Source organism: Argiope bruennichi, chromosome 10 (assembly GCF_947563725.1).
Source record: "Argiope bruennichi chromosome 10, qqArgBrue1.1, whole genome shotgun sequence".
NCBI classification, from domain to species: Eukaryota; Metazoa; Arthropoda; class Arachnida; order Araneae; family Araneidae; genus Argiope; species Argiope bruennichi.
The window spans coordinates 57,475,769-57,496,328 of record NC_079160.1 but is presented as its reverse complement, the minus strand read 5'-3'; the positions used below and the strand labels follow the sequence as shown (position 1 = coordinate 57,496,328).

At 29.7% G+C, this 20,560-nt stretch overlaps 1 protein-coding gene across 1 annotated transcript in view; it reads right to left on the bottom strand.

Moving 5' to 3' along the window:
* Window positions 1-1,654: 1,654 nt before the first annotated feature.
* LOC129988936 (innexin unc-9-like) overlaps window positions 1,655-20,560 on the bottom strand; it is an 80,756-nt gene continuing 61,850 nt past the window's right edge. The window contains exon 3 of the mRNA XM_056097222.1: window positions 1,655-2,282. Coding sequence (XP_055953197.1) covers window positions 1,658-2,282 — 625 coding nt within the window. The 3' untranslated portion in view covers window positions 1,655-1,657. The remainder of the gene's footprint in view (window positions 2,283-20,560) is intronic.

The window sequence follows — 20,560 nt, the reverse complement described above, 5'->3', positions numbered from 1 at the left end:
TGATGATCTAAAACTAGCGAGCAAGCTTTTTGTGCAGCTGCGTTGTTTATGCGTTTCAGTTTTCACTCAGATGCTTCAAAAACAGACCTCAAGAATGAACCCTGGAACATTTTGAGGCTCCGTTGCACGTTAATTATCTGCCAGTTAATAAACATTTGAGACGCATTTGCCTTTCTAATTAGAGAGCTGATGTTATTTATCAGTCGAAGCAACCGTTTCTGAGGGGCAGCCTGGAATATAAATAAGCTCATATTTTATTTCGCAGTTAAGTGAAGTAGAATTTCTGCTGGAAGATGTTGCGATATGATCGGTGAAATATGAGGATTTATGTACTTGTATATTAATCTGTTTTATAAGAAGAAATAAGATATGAAATTTTAATTTAGAGAAATAACTTCTAATACACGGTATTTGCAATTACTTTCATTAAATTGTTGTTGTTGGCACTCTCATTTGTTTAGAATTAGATATGGAATGTGAGGTATCTTTGTTAATTATTTAAAATAAAAGAAGATCAAGATTGAAAATTCATGTGATAGTTATTGAATATAATATTCAACCTCTGAAATATTTAGTGTCATAAGAAGTTTCAAGATTATTATTGCTCATATTCAGTATACTTTGAAAAATGTGTACTATCTATCCACCTGTATTTCTGTAAAAAAAAGAAAAAAAGAAAAAAAAAGATTTTTTTAAACTTTTTATGAAATGTAATTGGACAGTATTTTGGTTCTTTTTGAATCATAAAAAATCTCTAATAAATTTAATTTGTTATTTTAATTTAACACTTTGCACTAGGATGATGACTCTCACTCACCATTCAAGTTGGGGCATCATTTTGACAGTTTATTTATGTATTTAAATTTGATTGTAAAAAATAACTGCAGTGTAGTAAGAAGATGCAAATTAATTATACGGGAAAATTCAGCTTAAAGCAATTATACATATTTATTTTTAGGAGCAATGAAACATTCCTTGTATTAGAAGAATAATTATGCATCGAATACCAAGGGTTAAAATAAGCTTTGCCAATTTATGAAAAATATAAAATAAAATTTGCTCTAATTTGTTGCAATTTTGAAGTGAGGATACAACAAAATTTTAAATAACAGCTTTCTAATTAGCACTGTCTCATCGCTGTAAAAAATTATGTGTCTATTATCTTATTCTCAGTACCCTCTTACATATCTGCTTAAAAATATTTAAAAAACATAATATAATCTGTTCAATCATTCTTGTTGATATATTCAAACCTAAAATGAGCTATGGTTTTTAAAACCTAAATTAAGCAATTATATAAAACAAGCATAATACTTACCGGTATATCAGGTCTGGAGGAACTCAAGAAGGTTCTTGCTTGATCAAAAGTTAAAATAATCCTTTTCTGAGTTTCTTAACATTTGTATAGTATACATTTCATTTGAGTACACACTGGAAGATGAACAACTTGGGCTTATTAAGAAAAACAACAGTCAACAGTATTTCAAAATGACCAAGATGACGATGCTCGTGTCACCTTGAACAGAGAATGTTGTTGTTAGAGAAGGCAGAAAAAAAATCCACTTCCAATATCTAAATTTGTTGTGTTTTGTTTAGTGAAATAGCAATTGGAAATTTAATTTTAAGCACCTATTTATCTATTATTTCCCTTCTAAGATCATGAGCACTTGCTCCAGTAGCCATTGTGCGGTGGTGCAGCAGATCTCTTCTGCTGCTGGGTGAAGTGTCCCAAATGGCACGCACCAGCATGGCACGAGTGCCAGGAGGTGGATGGTGCTACTGAAGTCACGCTGCCCATATCTCCTGGTCTGCCCATCTCCAGGTCTACCGCCCCTTCTTCCTGGGCCTTCATCTGATTGGAGTAGAACTCCCAGAGCTTGCCCAGGATGACAGTGGCAAGATTGCTGCCGTGGTTGTGCTCTATGAGCCTAAGAACGAAGACTCCGTCCCAGCCCAGATAGTTCGTCTCCACCTTCTTGGAGGCACGGGATATCTCTGAGAGGCTGAAGAGGCGTGTCCTCCACAGGGTGAGGCGGACGAAGGCCAGGCGATTGCATGGGAAGATCCGCCAGATCCAAATGGCCAGGCTAACAGTGTTGAGGGGAAGAATGAAAGCCAGGAAGAACCATACCACGGAGAAGATCTTCTCGTTGAAGACGTTGATGGGCAGAACACAGCGGCAGATGTAGGTACGGAGGCCTCCCTGGATGGCAGCTCTTACTTGGCATAGAGTCTGCAGGGGAAAGCGCGGCGAGTTCCACCAGTCACCATCCGCAGCCAATCTGTGAATAAAAATTTGTATTTTCAATCAAAAGAATTTACTTTTAAAGCTTCAAATAGAAGTTTATTTTATGTATATCCAAAGATGCACGAAAATTACCAGCGCTAGTCGGACTAAGAAAAAAAGTAAAAACAACTGTGATGTGTTTACAAGAGCTGTGAAGTTCAACAGATTCTTCTCGGCATTTTGTCTGCTTTAATTTCAGGCACCATTTGCTGCATGAAAAGCGATATCGTGGTTGAAGTAAGTCAAGTAGAGAATTTGTGAAACAATAAATTTTTTGCTTTCTGTTGCTTCTCTAAAGTTATTCGTTGTTGTCTTTTTTCTTCTTAGTCTGTCTACCTCTACCAAACTCTCTACTTTCTTCTACTCGTCTACTTAGTCTTGATGATTTTCGTGCTACAGATACCATTACATTTCTATTTATTTATTTATTTGTTTGTTTTTGCTATGGAAAACTCATTTCGATAAGAAAACATTGGTGTTGTTGTTTGAAAATTTTGTCAATATAACCCTAACTGTTAGAGCTTAAATGTTTTTCATATGGTTCTTGAGCGCATACCTCAAAATACCTTGAACCAAAATTTAATTCCATTCTTGTGAATGCTATGATAATTACGATCTCATAAACTGGGATAATTTTTTATAATCACACGGTGTATAAACAAACTTGTGTGAAAATAATAACTCACTTGACTTATAATGAATGCATGTTTTTCTGAAAGAAGATCTTGTGATAGTTTAATTAAGAAAATAAAAATAATTTACTCAAGAAGAGTTATAAATATTACAATTTCCTTCTATATGCAAACTGCTGTATTTAAAAAAAAACTTTCAATATTCTTCAACTGAATTTTGAATTCAATTTTTTAATAATTTCTTATCTTTATGAAGGATTCGAATGACATTTATTAAAGGTGAGCAAAGTAATTAGTTCATTATTAATTTCTCCATGTTCAAATATTTTTTAAACATTCAGTACCCATTAAAATCTAGTTGAATCACGCAATATTTTAAAAAGGGTATTATACTTCTAAAAAATTTGCCTTGAGGGAAGAAAATCCAAGAAAAAATTATATTTAATCAAATAAAATCTTTATTTCATGATTATCAAAATCATAGACTGCGTGTATGGTAATTGGTTCTCACTTTTAAAGTCCATATATTAAAAATGTGGAGCCTAGTTATCTCCACTTCCATGAAGAAGCATACCTCCTATAAGTAGAACTTTATCGTAACCAGGAATAACATTAGGATTGAGTCTCATGTTCTAACTCTCTGCTGTCCCGATAACGGTCATTTACATCTCCCACCAATGGCTAGTTAAGGCAAGAGTAATTTCGACGTTGCACATCGTAGGTTGGTTTTTAAATCTAATTATGAATTCTAAAGCGTGTTAGCAGAATAAAAATTAAAATTTTGTAAATAGTCAAATTTCTTAAGAAACTTAATTAGAAAACTTCTAATACAGAAATATTTCTTCCTATATCACAATTTTCAGCACAAAGATTCATAAAACAACGGAAAGTCGATTTCAATTCGAAGCAATGATATCTATTAAAATATCCATCAACATATATTTCCTAGTTATCCATTTTTTTAAATATTTTATTATGTGTTTTTAATTGTACGAGGATAATTTATGACAAGTAATTAGTAATTAATTCCATATAACATTTCAATAGCAAAGTTACAAGAAAAAAATGAAACTAATTCATTCGTTGAATATAACTACTATCTGCTTAAGAAATTACAAATCATAAAATAAAAGTAATGTTTATTAAACTAAGTTATAAAATAAATATTTCCAAAGACTTTTAAAAGAAAGATATATTGTAATTAGAGCGCACCAATGCTGCTACACCTAACATAAAACTCAAATGTAATTAACCAAATAAGAATTAAATATTAAGTTTATTCTAATAAAATATTTTTATCCTATTTTATTCATATTTTTAACAATTTAGACTTAATATTATTTTCTAATTTGGTTACTTCATCTTCTTTAAATGATTCAAAAATTATAAAAATATTGTGATAGCAATATTGAATAAAAGTTATTCAATAAAAAAGAATATTTTTGTACGAATAAATTGTCTTTTAAAATTGTATATAAAATTGAAGTTATGCAAATTATGCTTTTTTTTTTTTGCATTTTAAAATTTATACGCAATAATCAAAAAACCGAACTTTTTTATGTCACCTGCAGGGCGAAACAGAATAATTAATAAAAAAAATTATTACTTTTTAACTGCAAACGGAATTTTTAAAAAAATGAATAGTGAGTAAAAGAGAAATATTTTCAAAGGCCATTCATATATTAGTTGAAAATCATAAATATGTATAAATAAATGCTCAGAAAAAAATTGTAATTACTAAAGACATCTCTAGATTCCAGTAATGTAATGAGCTTAATTATCAAAATAAATATATTTGCGAAATCTCTATAATTATATATGGATATATTTGGTATTAAGAATCTTCTTTAAATTTAGTTGCAGATCGCTCGGAATTAGGAGATATGAAGACACTAAGCAGGGATTGTACAGCAAAAGTTATTACTATCTTCGTTCATTCCAAACTTAAACTTTTCAATCATTCATACTAATTATCTTACAATCGTAAAGCTAGAACTTTACATTTGAATTAATTACCATATGGAAATGAAATTACTCATTAAATAATGAAGATAGTACTATGAATATTAAAATTTGGAAAGGATTATTTCCCATTTACTGAAAATTGTAATAAATTATTCTTTTTAAGTAAAATAAGATGCGAAATATTAAATTATAAAACTGCAGGGAAATTTCTCTACATGTCTTTCTTTTTTTACACTCTTGAAATAATTTCCAATGCAGTTGTTTAATCCTTCTAATTAAGATCTATGGTTTAATCCTTCTAATTATGATGGTTTGCACTTCTAGAATAAACCATAAAAAATTGAATAAGAGAACTTTTACTGACTGAGTGAAAGTATAAAGTTACAATCTAAAGTTCTCCTTAATTTTTATAGTGTCTTTAAAATATTTGCTTTCTCTTTTTATTTTTACAGTCAGATAACAACCATGTCAAACTAAAGTCATAGAAAAGTGGACCGTATTTCGCATAAAAGAATTCAAATTAATTATGACAACGTATTTATTTCGTAGTGGATATTATTTATGTACAAGCACAAATACGGAATTTAATATTCAAAACAATCACAAAGTCAAATTAAAATTGTTTATTAAACTAGGAAAGAATTTCGAGTAGACTCTTAATTTTAAAAAAAATCAGTATTAAAATACTCTATCAGCGGGACAATTACATTAGATATGGAACCGATTTAAGAAATATGTGCTCGCTGAGTTTTTTAAGGTGATATTTAGCCATTTGTAATTCTACTAATTTTCATTGCAACCTTAAAGTTTTGTTATCATTTCTTGTAGCTTCCAAATCGGTTGACATTTGGTCCGTTATTTGGTAACTGGTACAATTTTATCGCGCTTGGCGAGAAATCCGATTGCTGAAATGAAGTCATACTTTCATTATGATGTATAAGTAAACCGAGTTGGCTTTGACTAACAAAACTTCTTATGCATTGCGAATTATAGATCTCGGATAGAGATATGTATGTCAAGTGGGTTTAAAACTATCGTATAAAATGTAGATTATGGATAATATTTAAGAACAATGTCCGTTCATCAAAGTTGAATTTTAGATTCTTATTTTTTGCCACACATATTCCTGACAAAATTTTATTTAAACCCAAAGCCATTTGTTATCATAACCTGTATTTTCCTAAGACGGTTAATTTAAAATAATACAAGATTCGGTAACAAATTGAAACAACATTTGCGTGATTTTTTGTTCCTTTTTTAATCAGCATAAGTAAAGCATTGAAAATTCATTTGCGAAGTAGTATAAATAATCAGTTTTAGAAAATTCCAAAAGGTTCTGTATAATGCATAAATTTAAGCGCGTGCTTTAAATAGTATATTCTGTTAGGATATTTCCGTTTGAAACTAGGGTGCGAGTGTTTTTATTTTTCTGTCACTCTTGCAATAATCAAATTATCTGCCATCTTTGCGATATTAAATATTAAAATTATCGTGAAATTTTATTAAAAAGTAATTCCATATTTTTATACTGTAAGACTAAAATAAGGTCCTTAAAAGGTCCTTAAAAAAACGTATTTAATTTTGTTTACTATATATTGTTTATGTTTTTAGATATATTGTTTTTATATTGTTATAGAAAAAGAAGAGTGAGTGAAATGTCAAAGCTGAACAAAGTGAGTTATAATGTCACTGACATCAACAACAGAATTGACCTTTTTTTTTAGACTTTTTCGTATATTTGAAACATAGGGTTCATTGTATTGAGCTTTCAAGAAAATCAAGCATGAATTTTGTATCTCTTCTTTTTCATGGATTATGCCCGTAAATTCACATCCATTTGTCATCATCAAAAACCATATCCACATAAAGTTCATCCGTTCATCAAAAAATACATAATGTCGTTCAAATAAGATGAATTACTTATTGGTGATTTCTTATCAAAGATGCTGATAAGAAAAATACATAATGTCGTTCAAATAAGATGAATTACTTATTGGTGATTTCTTATCAAAGATACTGATCCTGATAATTTTTAGTGATTCCTAAACTCCGTTTGTTATCATTCATGTATATATCCAAATTGGCAGAGACTTCGCGAGTTTTTGAACGTTAACACGATTTTGTCACGCTTGGTAAAGTCCTCCAGAAATCGAAGTAGCATGATAAATCATCACGCAGTTTGTTCAGCATGTTTGGTGGGCAGTTTTGAAAAGCTCAGAAAGGCTATGAATGTATGGCGATAATAATTTTTTTTCTGGGTCTACATAAAATAATAGATGTTTGTTTCACTACTTCCAGCTGATGTTAGCGAACCTGAGGCACACATTTTGATAAATCACACAGATATTCTGAACAAGTATGAAATGTTTTATCGTACCGCCTTGATATCATCCGCATTTCTAATGGAGATCATATTGAACATTTATTGATAATTTTGATTTCCGATGAAAAAGTCTGTATTTTGTTTCGATTTCTTTTAATAGTCCTGCAAATTTGACTTATACGATCATGAAAACTCTGTATATCCTTTAAATAATATTTTGTATAAAATTAGATGTATATTTACAAATTGGTGTGGACATTTTATATTAAAATTTATGAGTTTAGATTCTTGCAGTTTTTAGCTATCTTAAAACATACAAATTGGCAAACTGCCAAATTGTGACGGATCCAGTCCAAAACCAGTGAGTATTTGCAATCCAGTAATAAAATCATATGTAAATTGCATTTATCTGTGTCCATACATTTTTGAGTTATCACGTTCAGATGCAGACTGACAGGCAGAGCTCCCATAAACAAATTTCTTGTAAGAATAATCTGCACTTTTGAGGTCAGAAAACAAAATTTCATCTGAATCCTTTTAGCATTATTGAGTTACTGAGTTTACAAATGGATGGACCGAAATTGTTTTTTTTTTATAACTCAGTGATTTTTAAATCATGGATATTCATTAAAATCGCAATATAGAAAATTTTAACTATTACAATATTTTTTATATACGGGAAATTAAACCATCAAATGTAGTCACCCCGAGACATTCTCGCATCTTTCTAATTACACGTGTTAGGTCCTCTTCCCCCGTTTAAATATTATGAATCTTCTATAAGGCTATTAATTCTCTGAGTGCTCAGATTTTTATTTTCCGTTTCCATACATAAAATTTTTGAACCTCATAGTATAGTAAGGAAAATTAGAAATGTATTTTGAATGCCTTTTTTTTTCAAACGGTTGAAACCAGATTCCAACCCAGAGCTACAACTTTAGTAACAAGACAAAGTACCAAATTTCATTCATTTGAGTCTTTGCGTTTAGAAATTATCTGTTCACATGCATACGGATGTATTAATTGGCAGACAGTTACTTCTTGGACGGATTTAATTCAAAATTTGCTAAGTATCTGTCCTTAAAAGATGAAAAGTGTGTAAAAATTTCATTAATTTAATTCATTAATTCTTTTACTTATCGGGTTTACATCCAAATGAAATCATAACTAATAGAAGGTAATTCCTTGACAGATTTGGTTACTTGATATGGATATTTTAGATGCTAATCCTGTATACCAAATATTATTAATCCGGATTTGTACGTTTTATCCTGGTACGTATATCAGGTATCGTATATACTTGCATTTATCCTGTATATTGTACTCGAACAGCTGAACAGACATACTTTTTCTTCATGGATATCATTTGAAATTTGATAGAAATCTAAAAATGTGGCGTTAAGATCACATACTAATTTCATCCATCTAACTCAAAGCGGTTTTAAGTTACCATACTCACGGATAAACAGATACAATTTCAAGAATGTGTTTTTCGAATTCATTAAGGTCTGTAATGCGAAGCTTCCTTAAAATATCAAATTCGTGTATCGTGTATACTTGCATTTGTCCTGTATACTTGTACTCGAGCAGCTGAACAGACATACTTTTTCTTCATGGATATCATTTGAAATTTGATAGAAATCTAAAAATGTGGCGTTAAGATCACATACTAATTTCATCCATCTAACTCAAAGCGGTTTTAAGTTGCCATACTCACGGATAAACAGATACAATTTCAAGAATGTGTTTTTCGAATTCATTAAGGTCTGTAATGCGAAGCTTCCTTAAAATATCAAATTCGTGTATCGTGTATACTTGCATTTGTCCTGTATACTTGTACTCGAGCAGCTGAACAGACATACTTTTTCTTCATGGATATCATTTGAAATTTGATAGAAATCTAAAAATGTGGCGTTAAGATCACATACTAATTTCATCCATCTAACTCAAAGCGGTTTTAAGTTACCATACTCACGGATAAACAGATACAATTTCAAGAATGTGTTTTTCGAATTCATTAAGGTCTGTAATGCGAAGCTTCCTTAAAATATCAAATTCGTGTAGGGTGTATACTTGCATTTGTCCTGTATACTTGTACTCGAGCAGCTGAACAGACATACTTTTTCTTCATGGATATCATTTAAAATATGATAGAAATCTAAAAATGTGGCATTAAGATCACATACTAATTTCATCCATCTAACTCAAAGCGTTTTTAAGTTACCATACTCACGGATAAACAGATACAATTTCAAGAATGTGTTTTTCGAATTCATTAAGGTCTGTAATGCGAAGATTCCTTAAAATATCAAATTCGTGCATCGTGTATACTTGAATTTGTCCTGTATACTTGTACTCGAGCAGCTGAACACACATACTTTTTCCTCATGGATATCATTTGAAATTTGATAGAAATCTAAAAATGTGGCGTTAAGATCACATACTAATTTCATCCATCTAACTCAAAGCGTTTTTAAGTTACCATACTCACGGATAAACGAATACAATTTCAAGAATGTGTTTTTCGAATTCATTAAGGTCTGTAATGCGAAGATTCCTTAAAATATCAAATTCAGCATTCTAACTATTACGACAATTTCTCAAAGTACAAAAGAAAGATGAAAAAAATTCTTGTCTCAAAAATTCTCATAAATTTCTGATAACGTATTTCTGATTGTATTTATTTTCTATCAACAACAGTTAAGATGCTGCATGATTCATCGCAGTTTGTTGATGATTTTATCGAGACATGTCGTCCCTTAAAAAAAACGGCAAATTTCCTCCAGCAGCACAGGCTCAAGATGTCTCTTGAATCCAATCCAATAATTTATCTCTGGAGCTGTTGGCACACACCAAGAAGAAGATTAATCGTCTTTTGTGACTTCCATCCTAAGTGAACTCTTCCATCACTCTTAGATAACGTTAAAAGAGATTCATGGCTCCACATGCTGTCGCTCTCTATCTTAATTTAACCTATGCCCTTGTTAAACGACCTGCGTAGAGGCAATTCTTTATAATGGACATGCAGATTTTGTTGTCATTTTAACTATCTCGTACATGAAATATACAATGTTGTAAACATAAAAAAAATTCTGATATCGAGAATTTTATGAATCTCCGCTTTTCAGAATTTTCTGTAATTGAATTATCATTTTTTTTTCGAAATTATACATCTTTGTGAACAGGAAAACTCATAATTGTAAAATAAACCAAACTTGAACTTGTCACTTTTTTCAGTTGTTGTTGTTTTGTACTAACTGTTCGAGGGGCAGTAATAAAAATGTATCCATTCGTATGCTTGATAATATTGGATTCAAAAAATCAGTCCATTAAGGTGTTGACTGTCTTGCAATTTACTATACTTCTCGAATTAATTGGGACAAATGGAATAAAGGATCTTTTCTAAAACCTTAGCTTTTAATCATTACATACCTGAAGTAGACTGATAAATATCTATATTAGTACGAAGTATGTCCTCCTTTAACAGAAATGACCTCTTCAACATAACTTGGTACTGACTCCACAAACTCAGTGTATATAGTCTTGACTTCATTATCATGGAACCACACTTGCATAGTGTTTTTATCATTTGTTCTTTTGTCGTGCAATTCATCTAAGATAAACGATTCTTGAGAATATGCTATAAGTTCTCCATGAGATTTAGGCCTTTTAAACTACTAGGCAAATCAAGTATTTTTATTTTATTTTTCCGCAAAAAATTCTGAACTAATTCCGAAGTGTGTCCAGGGGTGAAGTCATGCTGAAATGTTCCGTCAAATGTTTCCAAAAATGGAACAATCCTACAGCGCAATATTTTTATGTATTTGACAGAATTCATCAAGCCTTTAAGAGTAACTAAGCTTCCAGTGCCATTTGCTGTTCAAAAATCTCAAAACATCTGTTTAGAGGGGTGTTTTATGGATATGGATGGCGGATATGATCTGGTAGCAGAGTTTCACCTTCAATGTCTAACTCGTGAATGCGATAATAAAGCGTGATTTGTAAGTTGAGTTTAAGTATATACGTGTTACAATCAATGTGATGAATCCATTATTACTAATCATAATCGATTATTCACATCGGCAATAATGCATCCAAAAAGGATGAGACCGAGATGGCCACAGCGAATTAACGAAAAAGTAAAAATAGCCAAGGATAAGTATAGTAAAGGTATAGTAAAATAGCCCATGTATAGTAAAAAAAAACTGTAAAATAGTCCATATGCCTTTCGTGAGAAATCTCTAATAAATGTGTCACCCAAATAAAACTGCAGACCTTGGACAAAGGCATGAGCACCATCAATGTTCAAATCTCTATTTTTGTTGATTTTTATTTTGAGAATCGTGTGGTAAATTAATGAAAGCTGATATTTGTGTATTATTAACTACATATCACTAGTCAATAATAGTTATTAAAGAACCTAATTGCGTGCGGAGATTAATACGCATGTACCAAGAAACCGAATGAGTATTTTAGATGCCACTTTTCTGATCTGTTGAATTGGACATAAAGTTACTGTAGTCAAGGAAACTGTAGTCAAAAGATGACATTCCAAATTTTATTTATTTAAGTCTTTGTGTTTTAGAGATATAGAGCTTATATGCATGTGAAGGTACAGACAACAGATTGTCGGTTTTTTTTTTGTTTGTTTGTTTTTTCATATATGATTTAAAATTTGTCAAGGATCCACCATTTAAATGCTAAAACGGTGTTAATAGCTTTTATTTATCTAAGGTGCTACTTTTTATATTATTGCTTTTAAAAGCATTTAAAAGTACAAACCAACAGACAATCAACTTTTAGACGGATTTGGTTCCGTATTTCTCAGATATGATCTTTAGACACTAAATCTATGAGCGACATTTATTTTATTTAGTTCTTTTTATTTTGTAATTGGCGTATTTACTTAGATTCGAACAACTGGACAAAGACACTTCTTTTGAATTGCTCTTGTTTAAAATTTGATAGAAATTCACACATTTTAATACAGTCCTTATATCAAATTGCATATATGAAAATTGGAAGCATTTTTGAATTATCGTGTTCACAGAGAGACAGACATAACTCCATGAAAGTGATTTTCTGAATTGAACGAAGGGGGGGGGGTGAAATGTGGCGATTCGTCAAAATCTCGAGTTCAAAATTTTTGATGATTATAATACTTTCTCTTAGTATACTTTGTATATGAGAAATTAAAAAGAAGGTCCACTCTGAGGAGACTTCTGGAATTTATCAAAGATCAATAAAGGAAAGGATTCCAACTAAGGATTTTTTTTTTCTGTGAGAAACTAGACTTCCGTTCAAAACTTTAATTCTGGTGACTTGAAAATCCCATGAAATAGATATCAAATTAGTAAAAAATATTAAGTTTAATGCAAAAAGACTCAAAAAGAAAGAAATGTTGAATCCGGCCTGAAGACTTTCTCAAGGGTCACCCTCAGGCAGGGATTCAAACTAGGGATTTTTTTTTGGTGACTTGTCTGACTTTCAACTTGACCCCCTCGTGACCTGAAAATCCCCAGAAATTGAAGCCTTACAGATAAACCAGTATCACAAAAATAAAAGACAATAAATTATACAATAAAGCAAATTATTACTTCCAAATCCAATCAAAACCACAATATAATAAACACAAACTACAAAATACTCAATTATAAAACCAAAAAATATCATTAAGACAAGAAATTAAAGAAGATACCAGTTACAAGCAAAACCACATTCACCTCACCCGCGTCCAAAGCTGTACATGCCTATCACTCCCATTAATAGTGCCTCGTCATCCTAAGTAGTAATTGAAGGGCTTTAGCGCCATCTTTGAGTTAGTTAAAATGAACTAGGAAGCCTATTTTTAGTTGTTAGAAAAAAGATAAATATGCTCCTAATAAATCTTCTATATCGCAAAAGTTTTGAAATAAAATTGCTATGTTTCCAAAAAAACAAAAATTCCAAAGAAATAAAATACAAATATACAAATTCAGTAAGAAAAACATAATAAATTTATATAAAGTACTAGATTCAGAAGAAGAAAAAAAACAGTATTCTCAATTAACCCTTTGCTAACCTATGTCGTCTGACTCGCTATTTTGAAACATGCATAGTTTCGACATTTTTGTTAGGAAATAATTATTATAAAAGCCATGTAACAGCCATTAAATTTTAGGGATTATAAGAAACCTATGACAATATTTTTGATCTTCCTAAGACTTAAAATAATCTTTACAATCCCATTCCCGCAATTATGCATCTCATTACGTTTTGAAAAACAGAGGATTAAGAATTTGATCAATACATCAAATAAACGCTGAAAAAGTCTTTCTTGTAAAGCAATCTAATTATTTTAAAAAATTTCCACGAATAAATTCGGAACGCCCAAATCACTGGAAGAATGTGAATCATCTCCATATAATATTCTGGCGCCATCTATCGGTTGATTATATTCTTTTAATAGTTAGTTTAATAATTATTATTAAAGTTTTTTAGCATCCTTTGTTATGCATATTAAATTGTCTCACAGCTTTCTGACAGAATCTATGAAGAGTAGATTGTCAGTCTGTTTATTTATAAATATTCAAATCATTCACGATAGTTTGAAAATGTAATAAGGTTTATAAATGATATATGTTCGAAAACGCCACATAATCTCAATCTTTCTATTTGCAAACACGATTAGGCTAAAAACAAAATTTTAGAACGATGAAATCGATATATATTAATCGAGAGACGTTAATTGTAGACTTCTGTCAGACTGTGAACAAAATCTGTTAAAGTAAGTTTTGCCTTATCATCTGTTCGTGTGTATACATTTATATTAAGACAAAGATATTTTAATAATTTAATTAATTAAGATATTAAGATAATTTAATTAATTAAGATATTAAGATAATTTAATTTAATTAAGATATTTTATAAACACAATGAGATTAATGGATGAACTATTATATACAATTTTATCAATAGAACTGTAAATTTATATTAAATTGTGCGTCACATTTATCGACTGGTTCATTGAATAACCACTTGATTTATATGTGTTCGCAATATTTAAAAATTAAATTCACAAAAATTCAAAAAAAAAGATGATTTTTTTTATTTGATCTTTAAAATAAAGGTGTATAGCAGCATCAAATTTTGGGCCGAGTCGGTGAAATAATCGGTGGTCTTTTGACATCCGTGTAATGAAGAAGATGAAATTCTATAAAAATATTGTTGCATTCTAGTTGACGAGTTGGTGGCCTAATGGTTACAGCGCTACTTTACCACGCCAAGGACCCGATTTCAAATTCAAGAAATATTGTTTACAATTACTTTCTTTACTTAATTTATAAGCAAATTTAACATATGGAAATATCTTCCCTAGCTGTCTGTTCTAGAATATTCTTCCAAGTATATGAAATGGACGCAGCTAAATAAGTCTTCAGTTATAATGCTGTCCAAGTAAAAAAACTACGGTAAAATAAATCCGTTTAAAAACTGCATTTTATTGCAGATTTATTTCTACGTGATAATACAAAACAGCTATAAGCTAGAAAAATGAAGTTCAATATATAGCTTTAACATTAATATTCAATATTTTTTTTATCAATCTTTGGATTTAATACATTCTATATACAGAATGAATTTTCTTCGCTTATCGACGAAGTTAAACTTAAAACATTGTTATATTCTGTAGTTAAATAAATATACAAAATAATTCGTAAGATAAATACTTCCGTTTATTTGGTTGAGAAGTGGAAGACCTATAGAATTTTGTACGTGGCTTTCAAAGCAATATTATAGATATGCATTAAGATGTGGAGAATATACATTAAAGGGAAGTGTATCTATCTTTCCATCAATTTGCAAATGAACATAATACATTAAAATTTAAATAGACTATATTGATTAGATGTTGCTTGTGTCCTATTTCTACCCAACTTTTAGAGCTATATGAAATTTTGGATGAAATCCAAGGCATAAGGCATCCAAGGCTAGTTATGGATATAATTCAGGATATAAGGCTAGATTGTTTATTTTTCACTCTGTAAATACGGCACCATAGTAATTAGAGAATAAATCTGATAAGCAATTATATGCGAAACTTCAATTCTTGTATACATTTATATGTGAAACTAATCATATGGGAAGGAAATGGAAAAGTAAGATGACGAGATGAATTGATTAAATGGATAACATACTCTTGACTGTAACTTCATATAGTTTCATTTGAACAGTGAATTACGTTCCATTTATAGTCAAATAATTCAAAGATGTTTTAATGAATAAAGTTTGGAAAGTCAAGTACATCAAAGTATCAAAAATTCACATTTTCTTCAAATACAATATTTTATTGCAATATTGTTCTTCTTTGAATTTAATATTTTATTTAGGTTTCTGTAAATTAATAATGTTTATACATTTTTAATTTCTCGTATACATAGTATGGAAAAAGTATTGTAATCGTCGAAAAATTCGAAATGATATTTTGACGGATCTCCGCGTTTTTGTTCTCCGAAAAACACATTTTTGGAAAGTGTCCTTCTTTCTGAGACAAAGAATATTCAAAAACACTTTAAACTAGATGGTTGAAATTTGGTATACTGTCTTTAACCAAATTTGCAGATTTCTATAAAATTTTGAGTAAAATCTGTTCCGAAAAAGTCCGAATACAAATGAACACGATAATTACACATGAGATATATGAAGGGAGCTAGATAGATAAAATTCAGGTACACAGATTTAACATCCATAGTGTAGGCTATAGACGTTAAACATAAAGTGTGCATATAGTATCCAACTACGCATTGATTGTCTGTCGGTCTGTACTTTCAGAAACAGATAAACACGATAATTCAAAAACGTAATGACTTAAATATATCAAATCTGGATTTTGTGACTACAATTGCAGTTTTGTGTCAAATTTTTGTTTCAATGAATTGGGAAGAAAGCGCCTGAATCCCAAATTCATTTTTGGTTATTTTTGACTGCATGGTAGCGATTAATCATCCAAACACTCGCCAAATATCTCATAATCGATTCCGTAAAAGTGCTGAATTCGCGTCAAAGATTAATATTTAGTAACTATTATGCGCCAATGCAATTCACTGGGATAACAGATTAGGAAACTTTATGCGAAAGTTTTGGGCTGACCCTTCCAGTTGGTTATATGAAATAATTTATATCTTCTTTGAGTACAATATTTTATTAGAAATAGTGTCTCCCCCTTCGAATTCAAAATTTTATTTAGATTTGAATTTTCCAAGAATTTATAATTTTTATGCATTTTTTTTTATTCCAATTGATTTATTCCAGTTTGTAAATATCGAATATTGAAAACATTTTGCACTTGTGCATTTTCTTTGGCAATACGCAATTTTTGTAACTTAATTATCAATAAATTGATTGATTTATTCAAACCTTGATTCTATACGAGTGTTGCAGCTTAATGGTGGATTTATGAAGAAATTATTTTTAGATTCCAAAATATTTTTACATGAATTTTAAATCTAAAATGACAAATTAGAAAAAAATTAAAATTTAAAAATTACTTGTTCACGCGCTAGCAATTAGGTGTTTGTAAAAAAAAAAACGCTTTTCTTAATAAAAAACATTTTCAACCAGCTGTTTTTGAAAACCATTTAGTTCCTCAAGAAAATTGATTGTATTTATTCTTAACTATTAGCCTTTGGCATGCGTATTTAATTACGAAATTGGTTTTTATTTTACATTCTGTATAACTAAAATGATCTAAATGTTCTTTTAATAGATTAAAAAATTATTTGAAACTGTATAAAAAATAAATGACAATAAAATAGATAAAAATTAAACAAAATGAAAGAAAGATAAGCAAGAAGGAAGAAACAAAAACATGTCAAAGAGCAACAGTAATTCCATTCCTACTCAACAACACTTTTAAAATCGTTATGCGAATCTGATATTCAAACAGCTACTCGTCATGTAAGGTTTCATTACAGCATCACAGAGAATCGATTAACACGTTGAAAAATGCAAATGAAAGAAAAATCGATGATTGAATATGAAATTTACTTGCGCTACTCGGAAGGTTTGTCGGGTAGATGAACGGCTGAAAGTACGATCGCAGTTTCAGTCTTCGACAAAAGAAATATTATTGGTAGGATTCGGTTGTTTTATATTTTGTCAGGGGAAAATGACGTTTTTTTAAGAGAATGGTGAACTCTATTAGAGGATTTTTTTTTCACATTGTTTACAAAGAGTAAAAGCATTTTGTGTTCATATATATTAGAGTATAAATATGTTAAATATCTTTTTTTTAAACTCTTCCATACATTCTTTCATATTATTACAGATTTTTCATTGTTATCATTTAAATCTGAAATGGCATTACAGGTTGATTTGAAATTAATTTTTAAAATTATTTTATGCGAATGTACTTAATTGTCATTGTAACTTTTTTTTCCAAATTTACTTATATAAAATGTCGCCACTTAAATTACACACACAAATTTATTTTTAAATATTAAGGATGTAATTCCACAATATTTGCTCAAAAGATTAAGAAATATGAAGTATTTCTAAGATTCTTAAGTTTGAAATAAACAATTATAACCAGAAAAAAAGTCATTTAAAATATTCTTACTTCTTTGAGCCCATTAAGTATTCATTTTATTTAACATGTTTTTATGCTACTTATTTTCATATGAAATCACCTATTTTAGAGAGAGATATTTCATATTTAAGTCTTTTTTTGATCATTTCAAAATAACATATCCTCTTAAGTATGCACATTATTAAGTTATTACGATATTTTCTTTTTTTTTACGGACCGTCATTGGTGACGAAATGGCTCGATGAGATGAATGGTTATTAAAAGTTTCAACTAACTAGTTTTAATAACTTGGTCTTAATGGCTTCTACGTCAAAACACTTCTTTGCTTCAAAATACCTCTTTTATAAAAGTATGAAATAGTATATAATTCATCTTTTATAGAAGTCTGGTACCATTCTGTTTATTGAGAAATATATTTTCCTAATGTTCTATTTCCATTTTTACACATCAAATTATACAATAGGAAATAGCAACAATGTACTTACAACAATTCTTGACTTATTTTCCATAAACGATCTCACACTTAAGAATATATAAAAGAAAAAACTTTTTAACTGTGCATGGTATACTATTATTTAGAAAAAATGATTTGGATAACGAATTCGAAAGCTATATCTAAAGAAGGAAGACATAGTTAATATTAAAAAGAAAAGATTTATTAACTTTAAAAGAATATCTGCTAAGTCATATACATGTGTTTATTTGTTTATGTTTTATTATCTTGATTTTGTTTCTAAACAAATAAATACACATTTGAATATTTTAAATTGCCAAGAACTACACACTCTATTATCCTTTTCTGAAATTATTTAATTAAGCTGAAATTTCTTTGAAGATTGTTTTATAAAATGCAAGAAATAAGTAATAATCGGAGGAATAGATTAATAGAAATGATTTTAAAAAAAACTTTTCTTTTGAGTAAAACATGTGATGCGTTAAGCTCAATTGCAACAGAAAAAAAACACCAGAGTTTATCTATAAAAACTGAAAAGGAAAAAAAAAATTATTTATTTTTGCATTTTCAATTAAGTTTCTATAGAGATTTAAAAAAAAATATTTCCCCTCTTTCGAGAAAAAAAAATGGCATAAAAATCTAAATAAAAAAACTGAAATTAAGAATATTTATTGATGAAAATAAGCTGAATATTTATTTTAAAAAAAACAATAGGATTCCATAGAGACAACAAAAAAAAAGCCATGTATTATATACAATTCTGAAAAATCTATAAAACAAAAGTTATTTTTCTCAGTAAACAAAATATTTTTTCCATTTATAATTTCTTAATATTCGGCTGTTGTTATTACTGACATTACTACCTTATCTTTGTGTATAGATAATGAAAATAATGGAACAAATAATGAAAATTATTATTCAGAGTAGTTAATGTAAAACTGATGGTAGTAACAGGAAAGTAACTTGATTTCTGCTGAACGAATTCCAATAAAATTTCAACTGAGTATTATAAATAAATCGCGCAGGTTTGCGAAGAAATGTTTTTTCTTTAAAAATGCCAGCAGATGGCGCTGTAACAAATTTAAAGGCACGATAACATATTTGAAAACAAAGAGCAACAGAAGATTTTATTTATTTCCACACCTGTATGTTTTGTGTGCATACTTTGTATGTCAATAAAATGGTAAAAGCCTGCTACAGTATTATCAACAGCCACACGCTACTATCAGTAAGAATATGGGAAACATGTAGAATTATATTAGTTTTCAACGCATTGAGTCACAAATTCACTAAAAGGCAGAGATGTGATGACCTTACAGTCCTAGCCAGGCTAAAGTATGCACTAGGCGCATTCCTCATGGATTCTGTCTTGGATCATTCCTTACATGTCGTACGAACATCAGTTCTATTTTGGAAGGGCATTATGGTGACCATCTTTTATCTTATTACCAAGACAAAATGCTCCCCCAAGAATTTGCCGTATCGTGCATTCGTGTTTGTACATCTAACAAAATAATTTAGTGCAATATCCTAGAAGAAGTAGATACCCAAATTAAAATTCCGAGTGAATATGTACCTAATATAATGGCTGTTGCACTACGTAAGGATTGGTGGAACGCAGAACTGCCATATATGGCCACATGCGGCGACCATCTAATGACGAAATTACGGACTATTTTTTTCAATGTAAACCTCTTCAGCCTGTTTTACATACCTCATATGTGAAAATTAATCCCCATCTGCTTAGTAAAACCGTAGTTAGCAATTCTAAATGAAGTCAGTTTAATTTTAACCACCCTGCAAAAATCCCAATAAGCAAAGTTTATTTTATTAATACAAAAATATAAATAAATCCTTAAAAAATAATAATAACTTGGAATATAATAAAGGCATTTTAAAGAAGAATAGTAAAAATTCCATTAATAAATATGAAAACGTTTTAAAATACCAAAATATTTTGAACCTCTCTTCTAATGCATTGTTTTCCTTTTGGATGACATAAAAGATTTTATATAATAAAAAATATCTGTCTACATAACAATAAGGACAATGAGTATGTTTTAGGTCAAATATGCAGAGACGTAAATTCATACATTGTTATGAAATCTTAGAAATATAATTACTTTGTTCTCCTTCATAAAGCAATTCTTCTTAAACACATATCCTAAATCGTAAAGTTCTTCCACAGATTTTTCTGTCTTATTTAGAGTAACAAGAAAGTAAACAAAGTCGGTCATTTAAAGGATAAACAAACATAACGAAACAAAATATTGTATTGTTAACTGAGGCGTATATCTTGAACTATATTTAAAAATTGCAACCAGAGTCAAGACAA